This window comes from Pan paniscus, chromosome 1 (assembly GCF_029289425.2).
Source record: "Pan paniscus chromosome 1, NHGRI_mPanPan1-v2.0_pri, whole genome shotgun sequence".
In the NCBI taxonomy this organism is placed as follows: domain Eukaryota; kingdom Metazoa; phylum Chordata; class Mammalia; order Primates; family Hominidae; genus Pan; species Pan paniscus.
In genome coordinates, this window is record NC_073249.2 from 87,754,388 (window position 1) to 87,767,422 (window position 13,035).

At 46.7% G+C, this 13,035-nt stretch overlaps 1 protein-coding gene across 3 annotated transcripts in view; it reads left to right on the forward strand.

Moving 5' to 3' along the window:
- Positions 1-1,793: 1,793 nt before the first annotated feature.
- OLFML2B (olfactomedin like 2B) overlaps positions 1,794-13,035 on the forward strand; it is a 41,361-nt gene continuing 30,119 nt past the window's right edge. Inside the window, exons 1-4 of one of the 3 annotated variants that reach the window (XM_063598784.1) lie at positions 1,841-1,986; positions 2,076-3,066; positions 6,147-6,410; positions 8,825-8,932. In XM_063598784.1, coding sequence (XP_063454854.1) covers positions 2,893-3,066; positions 6,147-6,410; positions 8,825-8,932 — 546 coding nt within the window. In that variant the 5' untranslated portion in view covers positions 1,841-1,986; positions 2,076-2,892. Of the gene's footprint in view, positions 3,067-6,146; positions 6,411-8,824; positions 8,933-13,035 lie in introns of all 3 variants that reach the window. The other 2 variants (XM_008978233.5, XM_003824559.5) reach the window with 2 other exon arrangements.

The window sequence follows — 13,035 nt, forward strand, 5'->3', positions numbered from 1 at the left end:
CTAATGGATACAGAGATGGTATTTATAAAGGTAACTGAGCCTACACCCAGTTGGACAATTTGTAATTCCCATTCATTCAACCAATATTTATTTAGTGTCCACTTTGTTCTAGGCACTGGTTAAACTCTGAAGATCTAAGGGTGAGCAAAACTAACAAGGTCCTTGCCCTCTTGAATTTATAGTCTGGTGGGGAAGACAGGCACCCCCAAAACAACCCACAAAGGAGGAATATAAATATCCATCTCTCCTGCTTCTATGAAAAAGAGGTACATGGTATTATGGGAGCATTTAATAGAGAAATTATGCTGGTGGTGGAGTCAAGGAAGGCTGCCCTGAGAAGTGAGCAGCCATCTGAAATATGAATATGCACATTCAGGATTATGTCTTTGCCCAGAATGCTCTCTTTCTCTCCCCTGCCACGGCCCCCCCTCCCATCATGTTGCCTTATCCACTGTTTTGTTGAAACCTCCCATCATCCCAGTCATCTTCAGTATCATGCTTTCATGAAATCCACACTGACCTTTCCACTAGAAGTGACCTATTCCTTATTTAAACCCCATGAGATATGTTCTTACTCTGCCTCACAATTTCAGTGCTTGTTCTGCTTACCTCCTGACTCCCACCCCCACTTTGTAAGATGTGGACTATCTCATCTTCCCATTAAATGTCTAGCAACCTAGCTTGTTGTCTTGCACTTAATCAACATTCAATGCTTACTGTAATTGATTTTTTTTTTTGAGACCAAGTATTGCTCTGTAGCCCAGGGTATAGTGCAGTGGCGGATCTCGGCTCACTGTAACCTCTGCCTCCAGGGTTCAAGCGACTCTTCTGCCTCAGCCTCTAGAGTAGCTGGGATTACAGGTGCATGCCACCAGGCTAGGCTAATTTTTGTATTTTCAGTAGAGATTACAGGGGTGAGCCACCACACTCCGCCCCTTAATTGAATTTTAAAACTACACTTTATCGGTGGGGCACAGTGGCTCACCCCTGTAATCCCAGTGCTTTGGGAGGGCAAGGCGGATGGATGGCTTGAGGCCAGGAGGTCGAGACCAGCCTGGCCAACATGGCGAAACCCCAACTCTAGTAAAAATACAAAAATTAAACGGGCATGGTGGCGTGCGCCTGTAATCCCAGGTACTCTGAAGGTCGAGGCACGAGAATCACTTGAACCCAGGAGGCGGAGGTTGCAGTGAGCCAAGATCATCCCGCCACTGCACTCCAGCCTGAGTGGCAGAGCAAGACTCTGTCTCAAACAAACAATCAAATACACTACATTTTATCAATGTTTACCCCATATAGTTTCAGAAAAGATTTGATAGCTTACACAGAGGAGGGTGTGTGCATGATGTCCCCACAAACCTAGACACCCAGAGCATTGAATTTTTGTCCATAAACTGAATTTTTTGAAGATTAAAATATACTAATAAGGGTTATTATTATACTTATGTCAACTATTACTTATATGCGCTAGTTTCCTTAGTTTATTACAACCCTTATTCCTCAGCATAAGAAGCAAGGTGTTTGAATTTCCCAAGGGTGCATAATATCCTTTGAAGGGGCCTGGCTCTGTTCAATATTCCGAGTGGCAGTTGTCCAGGATGGCACAGTGCCCTTCCTTAAATTCACATATTGGTAATCTTCACTGTAGGTTTATAAAAGGTTGTCCTCAGTAATTGAGGGACATAGTAACATAATTGCACACTATTGAAAGTGGACTCCCTCTTAGAGATAATCTGGTAACAGAGACCCGGAGATTTGTCCCAAACCAGGAAGACAGGAAGAGCTGTTCCCTTTGGTAATCATTTATCAGGCAGTAGCTTTCCCCATGGGGACTCGCGGAGAGTGTCGGAGATGTACAGTCATTCCCCTAACTTTCAACGTTTACACAACTCAGGACACACTCTAGGAAGGAATTCAATGATTCTCCTCTGGGTGGAGGTATTACTAGGTTCTAAAGCCGTGGCAGGCAAGCAGCTACCAACGGCGGTAAGTTCAAAGCTGCCCGAGAACTCGCCCAGAGTTAAGTCAGGGAAAAGAAACGCCTGGGAACAAACGCGCCTTCTCCCCTGCCCCAGGTGTGCTAAAGGACGATGCCGCCGATCCCTAACTGGCTCAGCCTTGGAGCGAGCGCTGGGTGCCTGCGATGGAAAGTCGCTCTTCTCGCCAAGAATGGCCGAACCCCAAAACTTCAGGGACGCCGCTCGGAGTAACTTCTCTCCACTCACTTGCGATCAGATGAGAAGAAAGTAAAGCCCTTCCAACGTCACCCCCAGCCGGCGCGCGGCAGCTGAGTCCCAGCAGGGACGGGGTCCGCCGGGTGCCCCTCCGCCCGAGCCCTGTGCGCTTCCAGGTCCTCCTCCTCCGCGCGGTCACTGGCTGCATCTCCGCCGCCCCGGCACAATAGAGGCTCCGCCCTCCTTCCGCGCGAGCTCTCCGCGGCTCCCTAGCCCAGCAGCCCTCGCCCAGCAGCCCGCGCCGCCACCGCCTCTTCCCTCCCCGTGTCCGGTCCCCGTGCGTCCCGAGGCTCCCCGCCGCCCGTCCCGGCGCGCACCGCGGGCGTCTGTCCGAACGCCTTCCATCCACCTGAGCCCTCCTGCGGGCGACGCGCTCAGCTAGCCCGTGCCCGCCTCCACCTTCTCCGTCATCCCCTCTTCCTTGCGTCCGGCTCTCCACTGGGGCTGCACAGTCGAGGGCTGCTCGCGTCGGGAAGGAGATGCCCAGAGTCTCTGGGGCGCACCCTCCCGTCCCGCTCAGCCGCACCCAGCTTTAGAAGGTGCTCTCAGCAGCCACTTTCGGGCTCTAGCTAGGACACCCTCTCGCAGAAGTCCTTGCCGAGACCCCCCGCCCCAGCCATTCTCTGAAGGGGCTGAGGACACTCTTATCGCGCCCCTCATGGCCAAGCCTCGGCTGCTAGTTCTCTACTTCGCTCTGATTGTGGTTCCGGCCTGGGTGCCCAGCATTGTCCTCACAGGGACAAGCGAGCCCCCAGATGCGCAGACAGTGGCGCCTACGGAGGACGAGACTCTGCAAAACGAGGCGGACAACCAGGAGAACGTTTTATCTCAGGTAGGATGCAGAGTGCCACGACCGCCCTTCTTGCCCTGGATGGTGGTGAGAGCCAGAAGCTGGTCCTTGCTGAAGTGTTTGAGGGCAGCTGTTTTTCCTTCCATTACCAATGGAAAGGGCTTTTGATTTTTCATGTATCGGAATATTTTCTTAATGGAAGGATATAGGTTCTCCTCGCAAAATCATAGGGTCCTTAAAGGTCATCAAATCAGGAGAAAGGAGAGGTGAAGGAAGGGAAGATGCCGCTCGACTTCTTGAGAAGAAAGAAAACAAAGTTGTTTTTGGTTTCAGGGTTGTGAAAAGTATCTCTTGTCTATGTGGCTGTCTGTCAGAATTGGAATGTGAAAACAGGAGGATATGTTGACCAGGAGGCAGATGGCATATCCCATCGGGAGATACTTTATGGCAGAGGGTGGGACACCAGGCGGGAGCATGGGGTGAAGTCAGAACAGAAGCATGTGTGATGAATGTGAGGTGACCCCCAAACAGAGAGACTGAGAACATGACGGAGTGTACTGGGAGGGGAGAGTGGGAATGCAGATGCAGGCAGCTAGGGCAGACTGTCAGTGGGGGCCCGAGTAACCCATGATAGTGATGGGCTTTGTAAAGTGTCCGTTTACCAAGTACTTAAACTTGCTTTTTCTGACTCAATCTTCAAAACACCCTAATACCCATTTATAGATAAAGACCATAAGAGATACATGGGTAGGCCGGGCGCGGTGGCTCACGCCTGTAATCCCAGCACTTTGGGAGGCCGAGGCGGGCAGATCACGAGGTCAGGAGTTCAAGACCAGCCTGGCCAATATGATGAAACCCCATCTCTACTAAAAATACAAAAATTAGCCAGGCGTGGTGGCAGGCATCTGTAGTCCCAGCTACTCAGGAGGCTGAGGCAGGAGAATCGCTTGAACCCGGGAGGCGGAGGTTGCAGTAAGCGGAGATCGCGCCACTGCACTCCAGCCTGAGTGACAGAGTGAGACTCCGTCTCAAAAAAAAAAAAAAAAAAAAAGAAGAGATACATGGGTAGAGCCAGGGCGTCTGACAGTCTTCAGCCCAGATCTCATGTCTGTAAGGGGTAGTTCTCTCTGGAGTGTTTATTTTGTGCTCTCCAGAGCCGGCATGATGACGTGTGGTGGGTGTCACCAGAATCCTCAGAATGGGGGATGTCTGAAAAAGGATCCTCCAGGGCTGCCTGTACCTTCACCTCCACCAAGCCCTAAGACTGGGCCTTGTCTCCTTCCTGTAGAGAGAATAATCAGCTGCACTTTGGGATTTATCAAACACTAGCCTCCTCACTCTTCCTTTAATAATGATGCTAATGTATGCCCTCTGCCCACCCATTACCTCCCACTGACCCCTAAATCGAAAAGACATAAAAATCTCTCACATTGGGGCTCTGGAACACTATCAACAAAAACTTTCCTGAAACCCGAGCCTCCTGTAAGGAAGGAATCCACCCAGGGTTCTCAGAGCAGGGTTATGTAGGAATCCAGGCAGAGTTTCAGAGAGTAGACAGCCACAATTTACTATCAGCCCGTAAAGAACAGCCGCTTAAGTCACCCTTAACTACACCACCTTCTTCCACTGATCCATTCTGTGTTTGACAACAGCCCTAAAGCAAATATTAGTATTAGAAGAAACCCAATCTTTGCAAGGAAAACATTACAAGTCTTCTTCCCCCCAGACAGCATCCCAAGGAACATTTCTACTCAAACAAGCTCAATGCTTGCCCACTGAAATCATTAATCAAATGAAGGGAACCCTTCTGCCTGCCTAGGAAGGGAGCCCTGGCTTTGGGGATGTAGGGCCTTTTGGAGAGGATTGGGAGAGAAGAGCCTTTTCCCAGCAAGTGCCCAGAGTTGGGGCTCCAGAAAGCCTACTGTCGCGTGTTTTCCTGCCTGGGGAGGCTGGCAGGGGCAAGTGCCCAGAAGGAAATGTTTAGCATTGCAAAAACAGCAAGTGCTGCCAGTTTGCTTTCCTGGGTTTGGCCTGGGGTTTAGGTTCAGAAGCATGAACTCTTAGACTGAGTAAACCTTACTAACTTCTGGACCTGTCTCTTTCCTCTCAATTCCCTTTCTCCACATCTAACCCATCCTTCAAGGCCCAGATTAAATGCCACTCCTCGAAGAAGTCTTCCCTGGCTTCCAGTTGGAGCCGCTCTTAGCTCCCACTGCCCTTTCCCTCTGCCTCTTCGGGGGCACTTATCACTCTGTACTCTGTGTGACTGCTATTTCTATGCCTCCTGCACTGTAGGCTTCTTGAAAGCAGGCTCTCCATCTGGCCCATCTCTTTATCCTTCACAGCACCTCACAGTCCTTAGTAGGCACTCCATAAATGTTGAATAAATGAATGAGAGATGCCAGTAGTCTTCAAACTTGAATACCAACTTTTCAATCTCTCCAATTTATTCTTTTCCTTTTTACACTTAAACCTGGATTCTGATTGGGTGCGGTGTCTCACGCCTGTAATCCCAGCACTTTGGGAGGCCGGGGCAGGTGGATCACTTAGGGTCAGGAGTTCAAGACCAGCCTGGCAAACATGGTGAAACTGAAAATACAAAATTAGCTGGGCATGGTAGCATGTGCCTGTAATCCCAGCTACTTGGAAGGCTGAGGCAGGAGAATCACTTGAACCTGGGAGGTGGAGGTTGCAGTGAGCTGAGATCATGCCACTGCACTCCAGTCTGGGCAACAGAGTGAGACTCTGTCTCAAAAAAAAAAAAAAGAAAAAGAAAAAGAAAGAAAGAAAAGAAAGCCTAAACCTGGATTGTAGCAGAAGGCAAAGGCTATTGGACAAATGACTTGGCTCATCTGGTTTTTCCTTTAAATAATGAAAGGCTAAGGCCCCATGAGAAAGGCACAGCTTTCCAAGACAAACGAAGAGAGCTGAACTCTGAATGCCTTCAAGGAAATGTCAGAGTCAGCAAACTGCATCTCAGTGACCTATTGGCTCTGTGGTTCAGAGTTTTCTGAGGTCTCTGACTAGTGCAGGACGTTTGACTAAGTAAATGGAGAGCCTCCTTCTGGAGGCTGACTGACACCTGTGTTTGCATGCCCCTAACCCGTTTTCTGTGTGTCTAGTTGCTGGGGGACTATGACAAGGTCAAGGCTATGTCTGAGGGCTCGGACTGTCAGTGCAAGTGTGTGGTGAGACCCCTGGGCCGGGATGCCTGCCAGAGGATCAATGCGGGGGCCTCCAGGAAGGAAGACTTCTATACCGTGGAAACCATCACCTCAGGCTCGTCGTGCAAGTGTGCCTGTGTAGCACCCCCATCGGCCCTCAATCCCTGCGAGGGAGACTTCAGGCTCCAGAAGCTGCGGCAGGCAGACAGCCAGGACTTGAAGGTAGGACCTGGTATGGGGCAATGCCTTGGACGAGAGGGCACTTTTGAGATCCACAAGTCTGGCAAGGCCATGGTTGAAGATTCTAAGCCCTTTGAAGAAGGTCAGGCCTGTTCCCTAGAGTGCTGTGTGTGGATCAAGGTTGATGTCCTAGCAAACTTGTCCTTTTCAGCTCTGGTGTATAAGGGAGATGCTTCAAGCAAAGTGTGCCTACCCCTCCTTATGGAGCCAGAGAGGCTGGGCCTGGGAGCAGCTGCCAGGCCCAGCTGGCCAAAAGAACTCAGCGTTCTTCAGGAAAATTGCTGCCACAATTTACTATCAGCCTAGCACACACCCCAAAGAGGCAAAAGAAAAATGCGAATAAGGCTTTGGCCCTTAGCGCAAGGGCTGGGTTGGCCTAGGGAAGGAGAGGCCGGGGGCCTGCTCTAGATTGGGTCATCAAACTGTGATCCTATCATGGTCCTTAGGGTAGGGAAGCTCAGGCCCCACTTAGGCAGCCCCATGGGTTGGCCGAGGGCTTCTTCTGATCCTGCACCCCCTCTTCCCTTGCAGCGTGGGGTAGTGGAACAAGCTGGGTTTTGGAGTCAGACAGACTTGGGTTCAAATCATAGCAGTGTGATCCCACTTAAGTTATTTAACTTGTCTGCCTTCCAGGTCCTTGAATAACATGTGGGAATAATAACATCTACTTGGTGGAGTAATGAGATAACAACTAGGAGGTACTTGGCACAATACCAGACATTCAGCTAGGCATGACCATGTAAATGAATGAATGGATGACTATGTAAAGCGCTGCTGGCATCTGGCACTCACTCAGTGACTAGTAATCATTGGTGTCTCTTTCAGCAGAGTAGTGTTTACCAGTATCAGGAGTATCTCAGGATTTGGCCAGAGCCGCAGCTCTGCCATGGAACAACTTTCTGAACCAAGTGCCACACTCACTCAGTTGTAGGATTAGACTCTGGGGGAGTTCTGGAACACTATAAGGCAAAATGTCTATTAGAAATCGGGAAATTATCACAGTATGTACTAAGAGCCAGCTATCTTTTTATGGCTTCTATCCAGGATTCAGCTCTCTTCCTCTGGTAGGGAGAAAGGAGTTTACCTTCTAAACATGAGTATTTCATACTTGGACTTCTTCATGTAGAAGCTAGGCTCTGAGATAAATGGGGAGTGTAGATTGCAAAAGTGTGGCCCAGTAAACTTCCAAGAACTGGCCCTCATCATCTTCCCTCTTACCCTGCAGTCTGCATGCCCTCAGTGCCGCCAGAGCCTCGGCCACCTTCCTGCCAGGGCCTCTGTACTGGCAGGCAGGACGGTATTGATACAAACTGAGAAGGCTGGGTGCACTGTGGCAGCTTGCCATAGAGCAAGAGTCTCAAAGATGGGACGCTGAGTCCTCTTTTAGCCCAGGGTCAGTTTAGCACTTTGTGCTAAGGAGAACCTGTCGATGTCTTTCAGAGCCTTTAGTAGACAATGAAATTGAGTGTTTCAGAAGCATATCCTCAAGGTATTGACATGTAGAGCCACCTTGTTGAGTATTTATAGAATAAAAATACCTGTTATGAGCCAGCTATCTTGGGGAAACAGAGATGAAGGATACAGAGACACTGCTTGCTTGTTTTCTTTTTTTAACTTGTATTTTAGGTTCAGGGGTACATGCGCAGGTTTGTTATAGAGGTAAACTCACGTCATGGGAGTTTGTTGTACAGATTATTTTGTCACCCAGCTACTGAGCCTAGTACCTAATAGTTATTTTTTCTGCTCCTCTCCCTCTTCCTACCCTCCACCATCAGGCAGGCCTTAGCATCTGTTATTCCCTTCTTTGTGTCTTTGAGTTCTCATTGTTTAGCTCCCACCTATAAGTGAGAACATGTGGTATTTGGTTTTCTGTTCCTGTGTTAGTTTGCTAAGGATAATGGCCTCCAGCTCCATCCATGTTCCCATAAAAGACATGATCTCATTTTTTTCATGGCTGCATAGTATTCCATGGTATATACATACTGCATTTTCTTTATCCAGCCTGTCATTGATGTGCATTTAGGCTGATTCCATGTCTTTGCTATTGAGACACTACTTTCAAGGAACTCACAGTCTAGTAGGAAAGACAGATGTCAATGCAACTGACAGATTTCATAAAAGAGGTATAAACAGTTTGTGAAGAGGTCTAGACCTCAGGTTTACTTGTTCTTGTAGGACTCTCCCATTTTCTTACCCAAACATTTCGGAAGGCAGAATGCACATACACCACTGTGCTTGCCTACATCCCTGCCTACACAAATGTGTTTCTCACGGCAACCTCTCAATTCCTGGCTAGTGGCTTTCCTGTCGAGCCCCCAGCATGCAGATCTGAAAGGAAACTCTGCCCTGTGTCTGTCTGCCCCAGCCCTGGACTAACCCCTTGCCTTGTTTCATAGCTCTCCACAATCATAGACATGTTGGAAGGAGCGTTCTATGGCCTGGATCTCCTGAAGCTACATTCAGTCACCACCAAACTGGTGGGGCGAGTGGATAAACTGGAGGAGGTAAGGAAGATTCTGGTTGCTATATCTTTTTCTTGATTGAGCCCAAAAGCATATCAAACGTCCCACAGTAAATTTTCAGCTAGCACATGTGCTGACTAGACTTAACCCATCCTATTCTATGAAAGGGAAAATATACATAAAAGATTCATTCAAAATTATGCCAAATTGTTGGTGACAAAGAAAATCAGTTAAGTAGAAATGCCAATACTGTACCTTCTTTTTTTCATCTATAAAATCCCCTTAATCATATAACCAATGTCTTTCCATTTTTACCTTGACTTCCAGGGACCTCAGAACTCAATGAAATGTAAAGGTACAATAAGCATCTTACCTCCAGTTTTAAGGTGGAGTCATCTCCTTCCTTTGTATATGGTTCCTAATTTCTCTTAACTGTTCTGGTGCATACCCCTGTATTTATGTGTGTGAATCCATCTGAAATTCATTTTAGAGGAAGAAGACATAAAAATGATTACTAATAAGTAATGTTCCCTACTCAGCATTCAGGCTGGTCATGCCCAGAATGAATGGATGAGTCATGCAATTTTCATAGACAAAGACACCATACTATTCTGACTGGGCTCTGGGAGTGGTACAGGTGGTGCTGTGGTTTTCATCTAGTGGTGTGTGAAGGGAGCTGGGAGTTGTTACAGATACTGTAATAATGTTGACAGTGCTTGTTGCTGTGATGCTTTAACATATAGATGAGAAATCATGTAGTCACCCAAAAAGTAACTAACGATCATTATTCAATCTTATTGGTAAGGAACTTTATGGATATGTTTCATTGACTCGCATCTGGTTCTTGGACTGATGCTTGAAACAGTGACTCAAAGAGCTGCTGCTCTGAGTGGAAATCTATTTCTTTAATGTTTACAGCATTACTGTAAGTGGCAAATTTAATAACACAATGACTGTAAACATATCAATATTCCTTCTGAAAAAGTGGACTTTTGGGGGGCTATCATGAAAGAGCTAAGGTTCTTCGATCTATGATTAGTAGACGTAGCGGTTTGTGGCAGAAAGAGCAGCAGGCTCGGAGTCAGGACAGAATGAGTTCCTTACTCTTTGTTTGTGCTGCCAAGCAGCCATGTCCTACCTTCTCCATCTGGACAGTGAGAATAGTACCCTGCCTACTCCATATGATTGCTGAGAGGATACAAAGTATGCTAATCAGTATGAAAATGCTTTGAAATGGTTAAATTAAACAAGGCTCTGACCATGGAGAGATTGAGGACAAACATTCCTACATTACTTTGCCAGGATAGCTGGCACAAAGATGATGAAACACTGAAGTTACAAGGATTAGTTTCAACACACTCCTTCCACCCCTTAAAATTTTCCCAGAAAGTGAGCACTAGTTCCTTTTCCACCCGCCCTTGGGCTTAGCTCCTCCAATGCTATGATGAGATGTTTTCTGAATAAGGCTGTTGGCTCTGGGAGGGTTGGTAGGTCCTTAATCACATCAGATATGAAGTCTGATGAGAGGGGTCAGGGCTTTGGATCCTGAGATTTGTACACAGATCAGAGTGGTCAACAGAACCGCATCAGCCTCCTCCTCGCTGTCTGCCACTCTCTTCAAGGGGTTCTCTCAAAGAACTAGGACCCTGGGCATCTTGAGTCTCTCCTTCCTCAATGTTAACAGCCAAAATGATGACATTGTGGATGGTCAGCACCATCCCACTACTAATGGACTTCATGCAGGCTTCGGACTCTTCCTCCTAGTTAAAACCACTTTCTGGTTCTTTCAGATACATTCAAAAGGAATTAAACCAAGGTCCAGTATTGGGAAGTGCCTCTGTTTTCCTAGGCCCCCAGAACCATCCAAATGTGCAATGCCCCTTTAAGAAAAGGATTGCTCTTCTATAGGAACAGGAGCGACAGCAACCTCTTCTGCTTTTACCTGACCTTGGCAGCCAAACAGTTGCCATTCTGCCTGGAGAACACAGCTTGAGAAAGATAGATCTGGGGGGAGAGTACAGTGTTCTGGAGGCCAAGGTCAGGTACTCAGCCTCTGAGAAGGCCAGTGGGCTGGGCTTGTCCAAGGACCACAGTCTTGTTACAGCCTTGTCTAGCAGCTGAGCCCTCCCTGCTCAGGAGGGAGTATGGGTGAATTTGATGCAATACCAGTGCCCCAGTAGGGTGGTATCATCTATACAGTCACACAGTAACCTAGTTTTTGCAAAAAACAGTTTTAGTTACATCAATGAGAGTATCTGCTTGCCAAAGCTGTGATATGTTTAGTAGCAAAGATTGGACCTTAATAATAATAATCCCTTACATTTGTATAGCATATTACGTTTTGTAAAGCATTCTGTATACATTTAGCCCATTTGTTCCTGGGTAATGTGAGAGCCCAGGAAATTAGATGACTTGACCAAGATCACAGTGCTAGGAAGTACAGGGCCTTCTGGTTCCTGGTCCAGGGCTCTTTCTAATCAACCCTGTAAGTTTCTTCAAATCATTGCCATCTGTCCTGCAAGCATCAATTTTTCTTAACAGGAACTTCAAACAATAGCTCTTCCAGGGGAATTTCTAGGCAGAACTGTGACTCTATCCCATAGACCCATTAAATAGGATTAAAGTTGAGTTTGGGAAGGAGGTTTCCCCAAACCAGACAGCCTAAGGTGATAGGATGCTGAAGTGTGACAGTAGTCTTCAGATGGGTCTGGGCCCCTGTGCCCAAATAGTGGAGCACTGTATTTGTTTGAGTTTGTCTCAAGGCTCATGCCAGCTGACTGTCTGGAGTCTGCAGTAATTGAAAAGGCAGAATGTTGGGTAAATTGAAAAAACACTCCCTCTCCAGCTCGGTTCTGCAGGAGGAATGGAAGTTAAATTCTGCTCCTGGTCCTTGAATATTCTTGAATCCCAATGGGAGCTCTTTGGAGGTCAGACAAGACAAAAAAGGGGTCAGATTGGAGAGGCATTTTGCCCAGAGTAAGATCAATGGTTGGCACTATAAGCAAGCACACATTTATGGGATATAGCCACAGTTCCACCTTGGGTATATAGGAGGAGGTAGGAATGGAAACTTCATTTGCAGATGAAAGAGGAAGGAAGGAGAGAGAAATGGAATCTGAACTATTTTGAGTTTACCTTTTGGTAAAATCAGCTCTGGGAGCAGCTCTGCTTAGTGGAATGATTTTGGGTAAGCTTTTGTTTTAAATACTGAAAAATGACACATGCATAGAAAAGTGTATAAACAATGAATATAGTTTAACAAATTACTATGAACAAAATGCCTGTGTAACCACCAACCAGCTCAAGAAACAGACCAATTTTAATACCCCAAAAGGCCCCCATATGCTCTCTCCTACTCATACCCTTCCCTCAGGGGAACCTTTATCCTTACTTTTATGTTAATCATTTTCCTTGTTTTTCTTTATAGTTTCATCATTTAAGGACGCATCCCTAAATGTAATAGTTTTGCCGTTTTTGAATGTTAAATACATAGAATCCTACAGAAGTGTGTGTGTGTGTGTGTGTGTGTGTGTGTGTGTGTGTGTTGGGCTTTTTTCACTCAACTTTATATTTTTAATATTTACCTATGTTGTTTTTGTGTCTTGTGGTTCATTCATTTTTATTGCTGTGTAGTATTCTATTGTATGAATATACTACAATTTATCTGTTCTCCTGATGATGGGTATGTGGATTGTTTCCAGTTTCTGAATGCATAAATCAGAATAACCCTATGGACATTCCTATACATGAACATCCCTGTGCATGTACCCTGGTGCATATGTGCCTGCATTTCTCTATGGTACATTAGATAAGTGGAACTAGAAGATAAGCATTAGTTATGCTTATCTTCAACTTCAGGAGATATTGCCAAACTGTTTTCCAAAGTGGTAGTATAAGTTTACGTTCCCTCCAGCAGGGTATAAAAGTTCTGCACACATCCTCACCAACACTTGGTATTGTCAGACTTTCTAGTTTTTGTCAATTTGGAGGCTATAACTTAGTAGGGTGATTTCAGTGTGTTCTAGAAACTTAACTCCAAAAATATCTTTCCAGTTCACTGGGGGAGGTCTGAAACCTCATAAACCAGTTTTAAAACTGCTCCAGGAATAAGAAACACTCAAGGTGGTCAGCAGTCTAACATAGAC